This window comes from Pan paniscus, chromosome 19, assembly GCF_029289425.2.
Source record: "Pan paniscus chromosome 19, NHGRI_mPanPan1-v2.0_pri, whole genome shotgun sequence".
NCBI classification, from domain to species: Eukaryota; Metazoa; Chordata; class Mammalia; order Primates; family Hominidae; genus Pan; species Pan paniscus.
This window is the reverse complement of record NC_073268.2, coordinates 62,018,627-62,039,831: the sequence shown is the minus strand read 5'-3', so window position 1 is coordinate 62,039,831 and position 21,205 is coordinate 62,018,627. Positions and strand designations below refer to the sequence as shown.

Here is a 21,205-nt window from a genome sequence, read left to right as displayed (position 1 = left end):
GAATGCAAAGAAATAAGCAAGGTAGTTCCAACCATTTAGGAGCTTGCATGTTTTTTTAGAAAGACAGTATTTCCATCACTTATATTAATTCACACATGAATGAATTCACGCCAGACACCGAACAAGTCACTGGGAATGCTAAGATGACTAAAACATTTTCTGCCCTTAAACTCCAATTCTAATGAGGGAAATAAGACATATGTAGATAAAAATTTAAATATCACCAAGGGGAAAAGTACAAGGCCATAGTATAAAATAAGGTACGAGGCCATATGCAACAAATTTCCAAGCAGGTGACTCAGCAGAAAGCCCTTTGAGCACAGAGGTCCCCACTCACAGTAGAAGGAAAAGAACTGGAAAGGCTTCAGGGAAGAGATGGTATTTGACCTGGAGCTTGAAGGATGTATTGGATTCCAGTAGGATTTAAATAGGTTATGAGATTACTGTCGAGGTGTCCATGAAATTGTATAGAAATCTGTTCACACATAACTTTTTTCTATTAAGAGGATACACAGCATTCATTAATTGTTAAAATGCTATGCATCCCCAAAAGTTAAGAAGTTACTGATAAACATTGCTGGAAAATGGCATATTGGTGGCAAAGTCACAGACATGGGAAAACTCAAGATATGTTCCTGGAAGAGGGAGTTCAGACTTTGGGGGAGGTAGTCAGCCATAAAGGAGTCAGAATATAGAGTATGCAGAATATATTCTTTATCCAGTAAGTAGTGATAAACTATTGAGAAATTTCATCAGAGTGTGAAATCTGTACTTTATGAAGATTCATCTGACAGCACAACACAGGTAAAGGACAGTGAGGGCAGAACAATAAGTCATGATGCATGGGAGAAATGATATTTTAATTCTGCTGAAATTTCTGTAAATTCTGCTGGGAGTTCATACCCTTTCCTTGTAATTCCATTGAACATTAAACCTCCTCTTCCCCAAAAGGAATTGTATGTCTGAATAACTGGTTCACTGAGATGAATGACTTGTAGGTAATGAAGAGATTGTCAGAAATTGTGAGTTACAGTTAAAATGACCAGATAGAATCTGTGCTATTTTTTGACTTTTCTCTTTTCCTGTTCTCAGTGATATCACTTGTATTTTAGTCAAATCCTCAAATATATTTCCAAGTATTTGATAAATATTTCCAATTCAGTTAAATTGCAGTCACTGTGTTCATGGAATGAATAGGACATGGAAAATCCAAAGTAAGTACTTGAAAATCCCAGCACAATTCATAGCTCAACACCTCATAGCTGAAGTATGATGGTCAAGATAATTCCTCTGCTTTTTCATTTCTTTAATTCATTTTCCTCCCCAGTCTGGAAGGGGAGAGGAGAGTCCGACTCGAACTGCTTCCCTCTTACTCTGTATCTCTCTTTTTTGTGATATCCCTTAGAGGGCACATCACTGTCTCCAGTGGCTCTCCACTCTGCATGGACCAAAATGTGAACTCTGCATGGGACTTGGTAGTTCCCATCAGCCACCCTGATGACTCACTCACTACACTCCAACTACATGGCCTCCTTTCTGTTCCTTGATCACCTGGAGTTCATTCCACCTCAGCACCTGCACACACATGCTTCCCTCTGCCTGCAATGCCATTCTCAAGGCCGTCTGTTCCACTGGTACCTTCTCATGCTTTTGTTCTACTCTCTGTCCTCAGAGGCCTTCCCTGACCACTGTTTCTAAAAGGCAGCCTCTCCCACCACACACACACACACACACACACACACACACACACACACACACACACACACAGAGAGAGAGGGAGAGAGAGAGAGAGAGAGAGAGAAGAGAGAGAGAGAGAGAGCAGGTAACCCTGACAGAGCCTCTGTTGATCTTAATGTTTCCCCTATTCTGAAATGGCCTGGCTTGCCTCCTCCTTGTTGGCATTCCCCTTTGGAATGTAAACCTCTAGCAATCAAGAACCTTTGTCTATCGTGTTTGCTGTTATGTCCCCAGCCCCTAGTAAGTGTTGAATTAATAATCATCAAATGAATGAATGACATTTAAATATTGAGGACCCAGATCATAAGATTAGACAGAATCAAGCAAGGGAAGTTGACTTAGGGGCAAGGTCTGTCCAGGACTCTGTCTGTGTGTCTGTGTCTTGGCTCCCAGTGAAGAAGAAACAGCTACTCTGTGTTTTGCTCTTAGCTGGGAATCCATCTTCCTCCCTACCTCAGCTTAAGACAAATGCAAATAGCACCTCTGCAGAGGGGGATGTTGATCTCTCTGTAGCTAGATGGTAAAGGAAGTAGCAACTGGAGTTGGGGGTGGGGGGCGTGGAGTCTTAACAGGTGTTACTTGGGCCGATTAGTTGGTGGAGCTCATCCTGTCTGGGTTAAAGGAAAAGTGGTTCCCACCTTTTCATTCAGACTGGACTCCTCTAGTATCTGTCTTTAGGGCCATTCTCAGTCATTAGCAGGAAGGAGGTCCTGTACAATCAGTCTTCCCTACTGCAGTGAAGTCTGCCTATCTTGGAATATAAGCTAATAGTTTGGGAGTTTATACCACTTGGGACAGAATAATGAAGCCATTATGTATTTGGGCAATTTGATAAATCTATCCCCCGCTCTAGACTGTATGTTCCGAGATAACATTGACCTTCATTTCTTCTCTACTCCCAGGACCTAGCACTGTGTCTAGCACACAATGGGCACTCAAGAAATACTCCTTGAGTGAATGCAATGAAATGATTCCTGAGCCTCTAGATAGGGATGTGCCTGGCCTTCAGAATATTTCCATCCTTTCCACCAACATATCAGACATTATCATTCCAAGTGATAAAAAGTACAAGATTTGTCTTTTCCCTGGGCCTTCGCACTCGCCCAGGAATTGAAGATAATTACCTCTTTTGGATTTAGAGGTCTCTAGTATACTAGTGCTGAATACCTTATAGAGGGAAAGGGTAAAGTTTTGACAATGCATTATTTCTGAAATAGGGATTTATGGCCTCTACCGTGAAATGATGCAAATAAGAACTTGAAAGGAAGGTTAGCTAAAATAATGGTGAATACTATACAGACCTTCACCTTGTTTGCGCATTAGTTGCTTTTCTGACAAAGTAGTATGTAGCTGAATATTTATATGGCAAATTCCATTTTCTCATTGACTTCCATTATTATCTCAAGAAATGTTTTTTGCACAGAAAAAAATTGGCCTCAACATAGAAAATCACATTTTAAAAAGCATTCAGCTTTTACTGGTGTGTAGCCTAAGTACATTTAATTCTCTCCTGCCCGAAGAATTAATCAAATGGACAATTGATCCATACAACCTTTGCACATTCATTAAAAGCACACCCGTTTTACAGTACATCCAAATGATTATGCCTGTTTCTTTGGAATTTCCCACTGCCTGGATGGGACTTGAATATATAAATAGGTGCAATGGTTCAGCCCTTGTCACAGGATTTCGGCACCACACTAAGTTGAAGAACTAAATGGAAATGTTTTTTCAGGCTGAACAAAAGCAATTCTCATAAGTCGTTTCTCGACCTTTGGATGATCTCCTCCTGCTTTGCTCCCCTTCCTTCACCTTCACACACAAATGCACCTTTCTGCCCTGTGCTGTGTTAAGTACTGTTTTAATCAACTGCTTATCAATGTTGAGTACCCCTTAATTTCTCAGGAACTTCTGCAAGTAGGTGAAATATAATTGATGCAAGAGTCTTTCAAGGTGATTTTCTGGGCAAGGACACAGCTAGCAAAAGTCGTATGCTTTCTCTTTAAGTTTTTCTCTCATGTTTTTGCTGGAGAAAATTTGGAAAGCTTAGTATTCTGTACAAAAGAAAATAAAAGTCACCCATAGATAGCCATTGTTAATATGTAGTTTGTTTCATTCTACATGTAGAATGTTGAAAAATGAAACTGAGATCATATCTTATATATAAAACTTCATAGATTGCTTGTTTTATTTAACATTATATTATGTATATTCTCTAAATATTTTTCTAAAACACTCTAATGGCTGAATTATAGTCTATTTATAAGTATCCCATAATTTATGTAACATAACCATATTATGGGTTATTTAAGTTACATCTAAGCTTTCACTATTAAAAATAAAGCTGTATGAACTCACTTATATGTACAATTTTAAGCAAAAATTTTGTATTTTTCCTTAGGATAGATTCCAAGAAGCAGAATAATTAGATGACACATACTTTCAAATTGTTCGTGAAAAACTGTTATTCCTACTCTCACTCGTAGTTTATTAAAGTATTAATTGCACAACACCCTGACTAGCATTAAGTATTACTGTTACTTTATTACTTTTATTATTCAAAATTGTATCAAGTTTGGATTTGGATGTCATTAATTGCTCATAGGTTGAACATTTTTATGTGTTTATTAGCTATTAGATTTTCTTCTCCTGTTAATTATTTACTACTGTTATTGCCCATTTTTCTCTGGGATATTCTTTTATCACTTCTGTGGTTAGAAAATCCATGTTTATTTTAAGATCAATTTAATATTGCACTATATTTCATTCTAGCCTAGTTTATTTTAATTTTTCCTTTAACCTGTTTTAATCATTTAGGAAATCTTTTGATTACTGAGTAAAGTGAGTCAAAACATTTTTGTGAAAACATTTTCAGTTACCAGTGATAGAAGTGGCCGAAAAAAGACTTATCTCACACATCTGGAAAATGAGTCCAGCTTGCTGCAGTAATAACCAGCTCTGGGACCTAAACTAGGAGATATCAGGGTTTAAACTCTCTCATATATCATGACTTTGCTTCTTCTGAATGTTGACTTATTTCTTGCACAGGCTGGAAAGATGGTCTCTATGCCTATGCCTTTATAACTTCTGACTCAGAAGGAAGATAGACCCTCTCTTGCCTGGCAGGTATAGCAAATTCCTTGAGGGAGGTCTCTGATTGGTCCTATTTGGATCATGTGCCCATCTCTGAGCCAGTCGCTGCAGCCAATGAGATTGAGTGTTTTGCCCATCCTGAGCCTCGTCCCCCAGCCCCAAGGATAGGAAAGGTATGATTGACAGCCCATCAGAATACAAGCTGTGGAGGAGAGATGGCTCTCCAAAGGGTGATATTCTGGGCAAAGAAATCCCACAGGAATGACAGTGGGGAGTATATAATGTTATTTCTTTTGTTTTCAAAGTGACTAGTGGGCTTAATGTTTTTTGGTGAGTAATCAGTTCTTCTTAATGATTTATGATCTTTGCTCTACCATATTTGAAGTTCTAAGTTCATCAGTCTACCTCAAAACTATGTATTCTGTTCCATCAGTCTATCAGTCCCTCTCTGTGCCACAGTATTTAAAGATGTTTGCTTTATCCTGAGTTGTAATATTTGTAGGGTAAAGCTCTGCATCATCTACCTTCATTTCCACTTTCTTTTTTTTAGCACTTCTGTTTCTTCTTTCAAATGACAAATTCAAAAATATAAACCACTGGGGTTTTTTATTGGTGTGCCTTAATACTTTCAACTTCATTTGGAAGAAACAGCCATCTTTATAATATGTGGTATATTTCTGTTTATTCATATGTGCAATCATGTTTTTTGGAAAAGTTTATCTTTATATTTTGGTTATTTCTTAATGTGATCTCTGGGTCTTTTTAAAGTTGTCGTTGCTATAGAAGATTTTGTTTTTATTATATATATTTGTATATATATACACATTTGTATATATTTATATATAAATATATAGATTTATATATATGCTTGTTAGCCATTCATGCATCTTCTTTAGTGTAATAATTGCCCATATCTTTTGCCTATTGTTTGGTCTGTCTTCTCATTATTGAGTTTGAGAATTCTTTGTATATTCTGGATATGTTGCAAATGTGTTTGCAGATATTTTGTCCCAGTCTGTTGCTCATTTTTTTTTTCTTAAAAAGCTTTAAGAAAAAAAAAATGAGTTATTTAAAAAAAAAAACTTTTATTTTAGGTTTTGGGGTACCTGTAAATATTTGTTACAGAGGTAAACTCATGTCATGGGGTTCGTGGTACAGATTATTTCAACACCCAGGTATTAAGTCCAGTGCCCATTAGTTATCTTTTCTGCTCCTCTCCTTCCCTCACCCACCCCACCAAGTAGACCCTAGTATCTGTTGTTTCCTTCTTTGTGTTAATAAATTCTTATCATTTAGCTCCCACTTATAAGTGCAAACGTGTGGTATTTGGTTTTCTGTTCCTGCATTAGTTTGCTAAGGATAATAGACTCCAACTCCATCCATGTTCCTGCAAAAGACATGATCTCTTTCTTTTTTATGGCTGCATAGTATTCGGTGGTGTATACGTACCGTATTTTCTTTATCAAATCTGTCATTAATGGGCATTTAGGTTGATTCTCTGTCTTTGCTTTGTGAATAGTGCTGCAATGATCATATGCATGCATGTGTCTTTATGGTAGAATGATTTATATTCCTCTGGGTATATACCCAGTGATGGGATGGCTGGGTCAAATGGTAGTCCTGCTTTTAGCTCTTTGGGGAATCATCATACTGCTTTCCACAATGTTTGAGCTAATTTACACTCCCACCAAGAGTGTATAAGTGTTCCCTTTTCTCCTCAACCTCACCAGGTTAATGGTGTCTTTTGAAGTGCAAACGTTTTGAATTTTGATGAGGTTCAACTTATGAATTTTTATTTTATGGAACATGCATTTGGTGTTTTATTTAAGAAATCTTTGCCTAACTTCATTTTATCTTTAACTTTCTTTTCACTTGTGTACAGGAGAAAAAATGATTTTTGTACAATATATTTATCTTCCATTCTACTCATTTACTACCCTGTATTACAAATTCTAAAAGTTTTACTCTTGATTTTCTTGGGTTTTCTAAATCACTCCTAGAATTTCTAATCATATTTGAGACAGACAAATAATGAGAAGAGTAATTATAACTACTCAAGTTTAGTTACTAGGCATGTTATAATTTTTGCTAGAGAGATGATATGGGTAGCGTTGCTCTCAGTTCTGTCACATTTTGAGAAAGACATTTACCAATTAGCATAGGCAAAGAAAAAGATGAGCACTGGATGGTGAAGAATCTCATAACCAGTTGGTATAAGGAACAGATCCTAGAACTGGGGGCATTTATGCTAAGAACAAAAAATTTTCAAAGTTTAAATATTAAAGCGTTATCAAAGGAATGGATTTGTTTTAGGTTAGTGCAAAGGAAATTTCTATTAATGCGATTTCTCATGTTGAGCTTGAAACCTATTGAAAGCTCTGGGTCTTTTTCACATGGATTTTCATCTACCCACATCTCCTCCAGTCTGCATGTATCCAAGTGATTGGAAGATTACTTTACATTCATCCCTCTTAAATTGGATTTTGTTGGGTCTGTCCCATCATTTTTTCACTGTTAATATTATTTAGAAATTTGTTCTATCGTCTATCTAGTAATTATTTCTTAATTCAAGTTATGAGTGAAGACATTAAACATCAGTGAGCTGAGTATGCCTCGGGGCCTCCCTGAAGGTAGATACTGTTGCATTCATGGTCACTCCTCAGTTATGGTTATTGAACCATGTGGTAGACAGAATTCTACAAATGATCTCTAAGGACCCTCACCCTTCTATAGTCTCTTCCCTTTTGAGTGTGAGTAAAAACTGTGACTGTGATGATATTATTCCCATGGTTGTGTATTGTTATATGGCAAAGGAAAATTATTTAGGTAGACTTAATATAATTATATAAGCCCTTAAAAACAGAGCTTTCTCCTGGCTCCCCAGCCAGCAGAAGGGGAAGTCAGATTTGAGGCATGAGAAGAATTTGACATGCCATAGCTGGTTTTGAAGGTGGTAGGGGCTGTGTACAAGGTGGCAGAACAGCCTCTAGGAGCTGAGAGATCCCCTGGCCAACAGGGACCTCAGAAGTGAATTCTGCCAAGAACCTGAATGAGCTTGGAAGTAGACTCTACCCCAAAGCCTCCAGATAATAGTCCAGCCCAGCCAACACCTTGACTCTGGCCTTGTGAGACCCTCAGCAGAGAACGCACCTGGACTTCTGGCCCACAGATGTGTGAGATAACGAGGGATGTTCTTTTAAGGCACTGAGTGCGTGGTAATTTGTTACACAGCAATAGAAAATTAATACAAGCCAACTATGACTCCACCTACTCTAGGATCATCTGGACCACTTTTCCGTGATAAGCACAGGCTATTCATAGCTGAAATCAAGATATAGCAGCTTTGATATTTTCTTTATCTTCCAGTTGAATATCTGTACCAAAAAAAGAATTTATTGCCTCAAAAATAATACCTTCAAAGTCTGTCGGTTTCCTACTTTTCAAGGCACTTTCAAATATCTTGTCTCATAGCATCCTCATAAGACCCTGGTGGGGCAGATAAGAACAAAACCTGTAGAAGTTATTTGCCCAAGGAAAGCAAGACTAATTTTAGTTCGATGTTAAGAAGACCTTTCAAACAATTAGAACCAGCCCACTGTGGAATGGGCTGCCTCCTAGAATAGTAAACTGTGCCTCACTGAAAGAAAAGACTATATGATCATATTTGAAGGATTTAAAGGGGGAGCACCTGACATGGTGAAAGAGTCAAACGGCCTCACCTTTAAAATCCCTTCCAACGCTAACATTCCTGTGTTCCCACTGGAACCAAACTAAATCAATCCATATCGGGACTCATCGGCCAGGATCTCTCTTCCTTAAGGATCTTTTGCCATTGTCACAATTGCCACTGCTTTTGAAGCAGCAAATTTATCTCAGTTTCTTTGTACAAAGAAAATGCAATGTCATGGATCTTAAGGATGCCTTTGTTTTTAAGGTACAAAGAAGTTTAAATAACTTGGCTGAGTCTTACGGACACTTCATAGTGAGGCAAGTTTCGAACTCATTTTGTCACTCCAGAGTCAGTGCCTGAAACAGCTCTACATGGTCTGCTGGCCCACACTCGCAAGCAGGAGCACATCAGAGGAGCTGATTTGGGTGTTTAAAGAGATGAGCGCTCTAACAGGACCTCAGAGAGAATCCTAGAGCAGGGATATGTCCCGAAGGACTTGCTGCTGGCTCAGTGGCCCAGGCGTCATGGCAGCCTCCCTTGTGACAAACAGAAATACTGCCTCTTTCTTTTTCTTTCTCTTTTTTTTTTTTTTTTTTTGAGATGAAGTCTCACCTTGTCGCCCAGGCTGGAATGCAGTGACGCCATCTCAGCTCACTGCAACCTCTGCCTCCTGGGTTTAAGCAATTCTCTGGCCTCAGCCACCCGAGTACCTGGGATTACAGGTGCGTGCCACCATGCCCAGCTAATTTTGTATTTTCAGTAAAGACGGTTTCACCATGTTGACCAGGCTGGTCTCGAACTCCTGACCTCAGGTAATCTGCCCGCTTCGGCCTCCCAAAGTGCTAGGATTACAGGCGTGAGCCACCGTGCCCGGCCCTGTCTTTCTTTTTTGCGTTTTTTTTCATGGCCTGAGGGAAAGCCCCACTGACCCTGCCTTCAAACTCACCAGACTGTCCACTTTCCCTCCCTGAACCCCAGTCTCCCCATATGTAAAATAGGGAGATTAGAAATCCCTTCCATCTCTGGAGTTCTGTTCTTGTGAGGGGAAGATAATGATATTTTGACATTTCCCCCAAAAGATAATCAGAAGCTCAGCAGATGCTCAAAAAGAGATGGACCCAGTCCCATGTATTTATTTTCAGGAATTCTTAACTTTTTCTATGCAACTTCTCTTTTTGTGAAACCTGGCATTTCTGTACTCCCAAATTCCTGAGAGCCCTGCAGCTCCAGAGAAAAGAGGCCTGTGATGCACCCTCAGCCGGCAGAGGGGACAGCTATGGGACAGAAAGGCAATGAGAGGGAAGGAAGGTGAGGAGGTGAGTTGTCAGGGATTGAAGACTCTGCTAGTTCAGACAGCTTGTCCTCCTGGGAGGCAGGAGGCCATGGCAGGCCCTGAGCAATTGTAGAGGAAGCCCAAGGCTGGGAGAGATAGCAGGCATGGGATCCACCTGGAGCCAGAAACTCAAGAGCCCAGGAGGGCAGGTTCAGGTGAGGCCACGCATAGGGCTCCATGAATATCTAGCTGGAAATGCTTGAGAGAGAAGAGAAGTGTTACCAAATGGTAACAGTGGCCAAGAAGGACAAGACGAGACCCAACTTTTCACCCTAACCCTGACTCACCTCGTCATGCCTTGTGGCAGGTCTGAAGGGCAACATTCAGCCTTTCAAAGGCTGAAACAGATAAGGGAATTTTGCACTTAATTGAAGGAGAAAAAGGGAACTTAAAGACTTTCAAAACCATCTGGGAGCTGAGCACAATGGCTCACACCTATAATCTCAGCACTTTGGGAGGCTGAGGTGGGTGGATCACTTGAGCCCGGGAGTTCGAAACTAGCCTGAGCAACGTAGTGAGACCCCGTCTCTATTTTTTAAAGGGAAAAGGAAAAAAAAAAAAACCATTTTGGTCCAAGGTTTAGTCAAGTCAGTAGAAACCCAGCCACCATCTGACATAAAGATGGTGTCTTCAGAGTCTCAGAGTCTCTGATCATCTCATAATATCAGATTCAGAAACAAAGAGAATTAATTTTGGACACCCCCTCACACGGCCCCACCTGGAAGTTGAGAGTCTATGTATTGATTTGCTAGATATTAAAAAGTTAGAACAGTGGCACAATTGTATCAGCTTTATTGAGGTATTGAGGCATAAATTACATGCCTTAAAGTTCACCCATTGCAGGTGTACAATGTACAATTGGATGATTTTTAGTAAATAGACAGAGTTGTGTAACCATCACCATCATCCAACTGTAGAACATTTCCTTCACCCTTTTTGCAATAATTTCCTTCTCTCACTCCAAACCTCAGGCAGCCGCTGATCTGCTGGCTATCTCAGTTTATCTTTTCTGGACATTTCATATCAATGGAATGACAACATATAATCTCTTTTTTGAGACAGGGTTTCACTGTATCACCCAGGCTGGAGTACAATGACATGATCTCAGCTGACTGCAACCTCCTCCTCCCAGGCTCAAACAATCATTCCACCTCAGCCCACCAAGTAGCTGGAATTACAGGTGCACTACACCACACCCATCTCATTTGTGTGTGTGTGTGTGTAGATATGGGGTTTTGCTATGTTGCCCAGGCTAGTCTCAAACTCCTGGGCTCAAGCTATCCATCTGCCTTGGCCTCCCAAAGTGCTGGGATTACAGATGTGAGCCACTACACCCGGCCTGACAACATACAATCTCCCGTATCTGGCTTCTTTCACTTAGCGTAATGTTTTTGAGGTTCATCCATTCTGTAGCATGTTTGGTACTTCATTCCTTTATATTGCTGAAGAGTATTACACTCTACGAATTACCACATTTTGCTTATCCATTCACGGTTGATAGATATTTGGGTTGTTTCTAGCTTTTTGCTGTTATGAATACTGTTGCTATGAACAAGGGCTATGAACAGGTAGATATTGTGCTACGCACAAGTCTTTGTGTAAACATGTATTCTTATTTATCCTGTGTAAATTCCTAGGAGGGGAGTTGCTGAATCATATGGTATGCTTTATTACTTTTTAAGAAATATAAGTCCTTTTTAATAGTACCAGAAGTAAGCTTAAAGCTGAGTTTATTTTATTGTTACTGGAAAAAGAGTCCCAAAAGGATTAAATGGATTGAATGTGATCCATTCATTCACAGATTCATTTGTGTTTTATAAATAGTTTTTGAGGGCCTGTATGTGCCTAGAGTGTGCTAAGTTCTGGAGATTAAACAATGAATAAGATATAGCCCTACCTTCATGAACCCTATGAAGATATATACTGAAGATATATACAACATATGTCACAGGAAGTTCAAGTGGAGTACTAGCTCAGCTGAGGGAGCCTCTGCTCACTCACCCCAGTGTTGGGGGATCCAGGAACACTTCGTAGGTGAAGTCAAATATGAGTCCTGAGTAATTTGTGGCCATTAGCCAGGCAAAGATTAAAGAGGAACATCAGGTCGACTCGAAGAGTTGGGGGACGATTGGGGGAGGATCAGGGACAAGCTCAGTCCTAGTGTGTCTGGCAGATGAACGGAGCTCTATATGGCTGGACTGCAGAGGTTTGCAGCTTCAGAGGAGGGGAACAGTGAGAAACAGAGCTGGAGGAGCAAGCAGACCCAGAAGAAGAACCTGTCAGGGAGCCTCTGATGCCCTGTATGGAGGGAGCACTGTGATGAGCTTGCCCGCTAGAGAGTCCTCCCCACAGTGCTGTGGGGAGCAGGAAAAAGGGGCAGGGCTCTTGGCTTTCTTTTCAGAAGCTATGCCAGATCTCACATGGCCTTGAGCCTTAGTCCTATCTCACTGGGCCCCCAAGAATGATGACCTATGCCCTCCCGTGTTTGGCAGGTGCTACATCACCCTCACCCAGTCCCTGCACCTGACCATGAGTGGGGCTCCCGCAGGACCTGCAGGCACAGGCAAGACGGAGACCACCAAGGACCTGGGCCGCGCACTGGGCATCCTGGTCTATGTGTTCAACTGCTCGGAGCAGATGGATTATAAGGTACAGTTCCACCCAGCTTCCTGGGGGTGGGGGTGGGGGATAGGAACTCAGGGCACCAAATCAAGGCTAAGACGCATCCGTGCCACCCTGATCCAGCTTCCCCAGGTGTCGGAGCCCAGATCAGGAGGTCTCTGTTGGCTCCTTCATGGTAAAGTTGGACGTTTGAACCCTGGAGTTTTTTGGACTCCCTATAAGGCTTTCATGTGATGAGGAAGCACAGCCCTTTGTATTCTCATTCCACCAATGAGCTCTGACCACAGATGGCTGACTTCATCTTTTTGGATCTTTCTTTTATTACCTGCAAAATGAAGAAACTGAACATATATCCAAAGTCCTAATTTCCCTATTTGACCTAGAAACACAGAAAGGCTCACAAGTAGCCAAGATGAAGGCACTTGTCTTCACATAAAAGCTTGACGTATTTGTGCTCTTCTGTAGAAGTGGACATTCCCCAGAATATCAACAGGGGCAGAATATTCTACAAGGGCCAGGCATGATTTCTGAAAGCAGGCTAATCAACCCCGACTCAGAGCACAGACGCCCACAGAAGACAAGTGCAAAGCTAATATTCATTCAGGCACGTACCATTTTTTAAGAACCAATGTGTTCCAGGTTCTGAGTCACCGAGAAAAGCCAGAGAAACAAAAGGCCCATGAGGTCACTTCTTTAGCTAGAAATATTCTGCTCACAACTGAACCTTATATAGCTTCTTTTTTTCTTTTTTTTCTTTGTGAGAACTATTTTCCAATTTTTCTTTTTTTTTTTCTTTTTTTAATTATACTTTAAGTTCTAGGGTACATGTGCACAACGTGCAGGTTTGTTACATATGTATACATGTGCCATGTTGGTGTGCTGCACCCATTAACTCATCATTTATATTAGTTGTATCTCCTAATGCTATCCCTCCCCGCTTCCCCCACCCCACGACAGGCCCTGGTAAAACAAAAGTGTAATAACAGATTATCTCCCTCTCTCGTTATTTTTGTTATATTGTATGTGTTTTTGTAAACTGCCTTAAGTCCCTTTTGTCAACAGGATGACATGCAAATAAATTTGCAGTGAAAAAAAGTTGCATTAAATAGATTAAACATTTATATATAAAAGTCATGTGCTGTATTGACTGTAAAATAAATTTAATGTAGTTATAATTTTAGAAATAATGCTTGCCGTTACCACGTATAGCACTCTGTAAATGAGATTCATCCTCTATAATTTAATCATTTCTGTAGCATAATTTTGTTGTGTAGAGTTGCAGCGTCCTGTAGCACCATGTTTTCTCGTGTTAAGTAAACAAAGCAAGGATCTAGACCCAAAAAACTTGTCTTCCACGTGGTCTTCATCCCTTAAATTTTAGCACAGTTGCTTTTATTGATGAACACATTAAGATAATGTTTCTCTTTAAGTCAGGCTGGAACAGAAAGGTGGAGTTTTCTCCCCCCTTTATAAAAATGACCTCAGCCTTAGGGATAATTTTATGTTCTAGATTTTTCTATAGTTGAGCAATGGCAGCAGCACTGCTAAAGTAAGTAGAGTCTCCCAAAGGGAACATTCTGAAAGATACACTCATTTGGATGTAGAAGACGTGGTGTATTGATTGAAGAAAATCAGCCAGATTTCTTCAAAGTCATACCTAGAATAGCAAGCAGGAAATGGTGAGTTGGCTAGGGGTCACTATGGCCATTTTACTCAATTCTATCAAAACCAATCACTGAACCCTAACCCCGCCAATTTTGTTAAAAGTATAGGGTGAACGGGGGAGTCTATCTTTGTTTTTTTTGTTTGTTTTTTTGTTTTGTTTTTTGTTTTTGTTTTTGTTTGTTTGTTTTTCAACTATAGGCTAAGCTTCCATGGAATACAGGCTAGACACAGGTTAGAACATCATAGATAAGCATAGCCACAGTGAAACATGCCAGAAGGGAGGTGCTCCCTTCCTGGACACCAAATATCCCAGGTAACCAAACAGCCCCACTAAGCTGTTTGCAAACTTCCTCTACCTTTGTTTTCTGGCTGTTCAGAATTATTTTTTATGGTAAAACACTCGCAATCCAATTAATTTATTGAGTATTGCCTTTGCTCAGCATGTGCTAGGCATTGTGCAGGATGCCAAAAACAGATCATATGGGGAGAGAGAGGGAGAGAGAGAGAGAGAGATGGATGGAGGATAGACGGTAGATGGATTTTAGGTAGATAAATGATAGATGAATGATTGATGAGAGAGAGAAAGAGAGAGATAGTATAACCCAATTTTATTTGGAGGGACAAAGGATATATGATATCATCAGGGGAGCTAGTTAACACTCAGATAGCATAACCCTGGGTGCTCATGTGCCCTACAAACTTTAGGCCCTGGAATATTCCAGAGTAGGGGGAGAGCCACAGAGTGGGCTGGTCAGGAAAGACATGTGGAGGACGTGATACCCAACCAAGGCTCAGTTTTGGGGTTGGTGACAGAGCATGTGGCATTTTCACACATTCTAACCCATTAGAATGTCAGCTTTAAAGCCATGACCAAGTTCTATGTGTGGCCAATATCTGTCCCCAGCCCTCATTCTGACTTCACCCCGTGAGCCCTCCTCACAGGACCCAGCTGGGAGAGGAGAAAAAGGGTGTGAGGTCAGGAAGAGCTGCTGTGCACTTCTCCAGGGGAGATTTTGATGTGTCATTCATGACACTCACAGCAATATACTCTGTTCAGGTCTGTCCATAGTGAAAGCTAGAAATAAATGAGGAACAAGGGCTAACCTACCTTACAGAGGATCAAAAACAGGAGATAAGGAGGGGAAGGACTGAAAGCCACTGAAAGCATCTCACCTTGAAGTGGGGGCTACAGAAAGGAACTGCAGGCTTCGGAACTGGAGCAAAAGCATAAAGATTGGCAGTCAGATGAAGTGAGAAAGGAAGAGACTGGAAGCAGGAATAGGTTTTGGTGAGAGCATCTCAGTCATTCAAACCAGAGGGAATGAGGAACCAGCTGATGTGGTAGTAGACATGGAAAAGCATAAGAGGCTTAAAATATAACAAGGTAAGTGATATCTCGGGAATATGGGCAGGCAGTCAGTGGTGAAGCAAAGAGAGAGGTTGAAGAGGAGAGTCTAGGCTGTGGTCAAGCGCCCTTGCTATCCCCTCTGCCTTAGAAATCCTATAAGCCGCATCACCTCAGTTAGCTCATGAGGACTGGGTGTGCATTGAGCTGGGAGGACAGGAGAACAGCGCAAAGACTTGAAGCAAAGGGAAAGTTATTGCTTTACTCTCTTATCCTGGATGGAAAACCTATAAAACCAGCCACTTTCTCTGAAAATGACTGCAGTTTCAGTGCTGAAACATCCTTTATATTATAGCTGTAATACTTTCCCCTCTTGACCTCAATTTGGAGATGCTATTGCAGGGACATCAAATGGTTCCAAACCTGAAAGTGTTTGGAAATATTTCCAACCCTCTCTGTAGCAGCCATATTGTGGATACTACACTTTTCCTTGAGACCCTACTCCCTTCGCTTCGGAAATGCTATACTTGCACAGTCCTCCTCCTGAGTCTCTGGTCTCCTGGCTTCTCGGTCTCATTTGCTGATCCTCTTTTATAATTTCCAGTGTGATGTGTATACCTATGTCTCCTTTATGAAGCCATGTCTATTCTCCAGCTTCACCGGAGTCCTAGTCCCGTCTCTCTCTAACGGGGCGGTGGGCATCTCTTGAATGCCCTTCTCTTGCATTGTGGTTAGCACTCTTCCTTTCTCCCTGCCAGATTCCCCACCATCAGGAAGGATCATCTCATTTTCCCTGAGATCCTGGTGGAAAACTTCAGGAACCTGGGTTACTTCATGTCCTTCCTTCCCTACCTCTAATCGGTCACCAGTGTCGATTCTTCAGCACCCTTCTCACTTCCAGGCCTTTGCCCTATTCTTGCCATTCGCCTAGTCCCAAAGCTCACCATCCCACAGCAAGATAATGCCCCAGCCTCGCTGACAGGACCAGGAGATATGTGGTGAGCTAAACACATGGGTTACTTTAGGGTCCTGGGGTTCAGCCACAGGCCCTGGGGTGGGGGGGAGAAACATGGGGGTGACAAGCATCCACCTATGGAAACTCCACTTCCTTTATTTTATGTTTTGAGTTTTCATTTTATAAAAAGGGTCTGCAGTTTGAAAAGCTTTCAAAATCACTGTAAAAAATTGAATTTTTTTTTCTTTTTTTTTGCGACGGAGTCTCGCTCTGTCCCCTAGGCTGGAGTGCAGTGGCACGATCTCAGCTCACTGCAAGCTCCACCTCCTGGGTTCACGTCATTCTCCTGCCTCAGCCTCCCAAGTAGCTTGGACTACAGGTGCCCGCCACCACGCCCGGCTAATTGTTTTTTTTTTGTACTTTTAGTAGAGACGGTGTCTCACTGTGTTAGCCAGGATGGTCTGGATCTCCTGACCTTGTGATCCGCCCACCTCGGCCTCCCAAAGTGCTGGGATTACAGGCGTGAGCCACTGTGCCCGGCTTGTTAAAAATTGAATTTTTAAAACATCTTTTTTATTGATACATCATAACTGTACATATTAATGGGGTACATGTTATATTTTGATGCACATATTATCAATAATATTTATCAATAATATCAATAATAATTATGAATATCATTATACATTGTAGTATAATGATCGACTCAGGGTAATTAGGATAACCATCATCCCAAAGATTTATTGTTTCTTTGTGTTGGGAACATTCCAAATCTCCTCTTCAACTATTTTGAAATATAAAATAAATGATTAGTAATCATAGTCCCCTATTGTGCTGTTGAACACTATAACTTATTTCTTATGTCTAGCTGTATGTTTGTACCCATTAACCAACTTCTCTTCATTTTCTCCTTCCCAGCCTCTGGTAACCATCATTCTACTGTCTACCTCCATGAGATCAACTTTTTTAGCTCTCACATATGAATGACAGCATGTGATATTTGTCTTTCTGTGCCTGGCTTCTTTCACTTAAGATAATATCCTCCAGGTCCATCCCTGTTGCTGCAAATGACAGGATTTCATTCTTTTCAATGGCTGAACAATATTGCATTGTGTGTATACACTACATTTTCTTTATGCGTTCATCCATTGATGGACACTTATGTTGATTCCATATCTTAACTGTTGTGAATAGTTAAACATGGATGTTGATTTCTGAATTTCCACTTAGTATTTGTGACACTTGGATTGTTTTGCAAATGAAATGGAATAATGTAAGGCAGTGGTCCCCAACCTTTTTGGCATGAGGGACCAGTTTCATGGAAGACTATTTTTCCATGGACTGTGGTAGTGGGGGATGGTGTCGGGATGATTCAAGCACATTACATTTATTGTACACTTTATTTCTATTATTATTACATTGTAATATACAATGAAATAATTATACAACTCACCATCATGTAGAATCAGTGGGGGCCCTGGTCTTCTCTTCCTTCAACTAGTTGTTTCCAACTGGGGGTGATGGGAGACAGTGACAGATCATCAGGCATTAGATTCTCATACGGAGCACCCAGCCTAGATCCCTCACATGTGCGATTCACAATAGGGTTCATGCTCTCATGAGAATCCAATGCTGCCACTGATCTGACAGGAGACAGAGCTCAGGCAATAATGCAGGTGATGGGGAGCAGCTATCAATACAGATGAAGCTTTGCTTACTCACCTGCTGCTCACCTCCTGCTGTGCGGCCTGGTTCCTTAACAGACCATGGACAGTTGCCCAGAGGCTGGGGACCCCTGATTTAAGGCACAAAAACACAACGCCTGGAACTTCCATCACCTCCTCAGACAGGATGTCCCTGACAGCTCAATCTGAAGTCTCCATGTCACCCTCATTTTAAGACTCCAGTGGGACTTTATCACTGTCTGATTTGTTGTTATTGCTCATTGTCTGTTTTCCTTATGGGAATATGAGACCCATGAGAATAGAGGCGTCGTCTATCTTGTTCACAGCTGATTCTTCATGACCTAGAACAATCTCTGGCACATAGTATATGCTCAATAAATATTTGTTGAAATGAATGAAAAAAGAAATCTCTTAATTCCAGAAGCTCAGTGAAAGGTGGGTTTTATTTTTCCCTTCTCCTTCAAAGTCTGCCCTATAGCAGGACACAGAGGCTCACACCTGCAACTCAAACACTTTGGGAAGCCCAGGCAGGTGGATCACTTGAGGCCAGGAGTTCGAGACCAGCCTGGCTAACATGGTGAAACCCCATCTCCACAAAACATACAAAAATTAGCTGGGCTTGGTGGTGCACGCCTGTAATCTTAGCTACTTGGGAGGCTGAGGCAGGAGAATTGCTTGAACCTGGGAGGCAGAGGTTGCAGTGAACTGAGATTGCGCCACTGCACTCCAGCCTGGGTGACAGAACAAGACTCCATCTCAAAAAAACAAACAAAAAAAATTAAAGTCTGCCCTAATGTCCAACCTAGCCTATGTGGCAGTTAGACCAGTCCTCTCATAGCATTGCTCTGTTCATGTTCTCTGCTGCAAACCTCCAAAGATCCCTCATAGTAATTCAAGGCTTTTTACAACCATGACTTTATTTAGTAATTCAACTTTCCAATCAAAATGGCTCTGTCATTTTTCTCTGCACATATCATTATTCTGCTTGTATTTCTTCCATAATCTTCCTCCTCCTAGAAAGCCTTACCCCTTCCATTCTGTCTACACAGATACTCCTATCCTATAAAGCCATCATTTCTTGTGCGTGTCCTAAAGCATGTAGTTTTTCTGTGAGATCCCCATATCTTCTGACTCTAATCTTGTGATCTTTACACTATACCAATAATTGCCAGAGTGCATTCTGAGAAAATCAGGGGTTACGTGAAGGAAAAATAATCCTAGCCATGTAATGCAGTGAAACTAATGTTTTTGTTATAGGACTTCTCAGGGCCCTTAAATGCTAATACAAATTGTAAGTTGGCCAAAATGAGTTGAAGAATATGTTTCCCAAATTTGCTTGACCAAAAAGCCCTTTCTTTGAAGAGCATCTTTCAGGCCTGTGGTTCCGCGGAATAAACTTTGTGAAGTATTGTTGTGCTGCCATCTGACTTTCACCTCTTTGGCAAAACTGATCACTCAGGAGCACTCTGACCCTCTCTTCTGTGAATATGACATTTGTGGTCTATATTATTCAATGGAACCACTACTGATGCAGTAATTTTCCTGTTTTTATGTATATACCTTATCTCCTCAACCTGACCAAAAGTTCTTAGACTGAGCTCCCCTTTGTCCAGCACATGATCTGTGCACAGAGCTGATAGTCAAAAAATGCCCACTGAAGGCTGGCCATGGTGGCTCACGCCTGTCATCCCAGCACTTTGGGAGGCCAAGGCAGGTTGATTGCAAAGTCAGGAGTTTGAGACCAGCCCTGACCAACATGGTGAAACCCTGTCTCTACTAAAAATATAAAAATTAGCTAGGCATGGTGGTGCGCGCCTGTAATCGCAGCTACTCGGGAGGCTGAGGCAGGAGAATCGCTTGAACCTGGGAGGTGGAGATTGCAATGAGCCAAGATCGCACCACTGCACTCCAGCCTGGGCAACAGAGTGAGACTCCATCTCAAAAAAAAAAAAAAAAAACCTGCTGAATAAATGAATGGGACTTTTCCATTATTTGCATTTCCCTGGCATTTTAATGACGTCTCCTTGCCAATGACCTTGTGAGTGTCTCCCAGGAACCTATCTTTTTGGTTGCCCCATGACTTACCAGTTCATATTGAATGCCTAGGATGGTTTTTACTTTTAGGACAGAAATGCATTATTCCCTTGTAAATTCCTTCCCTGCTCTCATTTGAAAAGATTTACCTTTAGTTTGCATGTGTGTGTTTTTGTTTTTTGGTTTTGGTTTTTGTTTTTTTAACAGATGTTATCACCCCCTGTCTTTGTCTCCAGCTCCCTCACCACTCTGGAAAACCTGGGTGGTTGGGCATAGATTTAAAGATACAGACATAAATTTTTCCATCAGTGCATGACAAAGGCTGGGTGGAAGGCTTTTTGTCTGTATAGCATAAGAAAAATCATCTTTTATTCATTTCCTGGGATTTTGAAAGCTACAGAATCAACAATAATGCAACCCTGATGACATTTTAAAGGGATTTTCATCCAAGTGTCTTGAAAAGGTTCTGTTTAATCCTGTGACTTCTGTTGACACCCCATAACCATCAAACATTTAATTGTTCTTGAAATTTTAATACAAGTTTCTGACCAGTGGTCTTTAGGGGGACTGGAAGTATCTATAATAAAGGGGATGGAGAATGGCTTCAACATGTATTGATAAGCCTGGCCTGTTGGTAATTTAATCTTTGTGCATTTTCTTGCAGTCCTGTGGCAACATCTACAAAGGCCTTGCTCAGACTGGTGCCTGGGGCTGCTTTGATGAGTTTAATCGAATCTCCGTGGAGGTCTTGTCAGTGGTGGCAGTGCAGGTAGGGGCCAGAAGTTGGTGGGAGCCTTGTGGTCTTCATATTGATTACTGCGGAAGTCTATGTCCTCTTGTTTTCTGCCTCTCCTGAGCATCTACGTCCCTTTTTCCCTTGTCATTTCATGCCCCTTTCTCCATCCTCTAAAATTAGGCTCCAGGGAAGCTGTCCTCCAAAATGGGTATCCTTCTGTTACCCACCAAAGTAGAACCATTTACTGGCTTTGGGACTCTGTTTCGTTCTCTGTAAAATGGAGAGAAAGAATATCTGTCCTGCCTGCTTCATCTGGGCGCAGAAACATGA

General features: G+C 41.2%; 1 protein-coding gene across 1 annotated transcript in view; it reads left to right on the top strand.

Annotated features, from left to right (window-relative positions):
- DNAH9 (dynein axonemal heavy chain 9) overlaps positions 1-21,205 on the top strand; it is a 380,960-nt gene that overhangs the window by 106,557 nt on the left and 253,198 nt on the right. The window contains exons 27-28 of the mRNA XM_003818106.6: positions 12,326-12,482; positions 20,804-20,908. Coding sequence (XP_003818154.4) covers positions 12,326-12,482; positions 20,804-20,908 — 262 coding nt within the window. The remainder of the gene's footprint in view (positions 1-12,325; positions 12,483-20,803; positions 20,909-21,205) is intronic.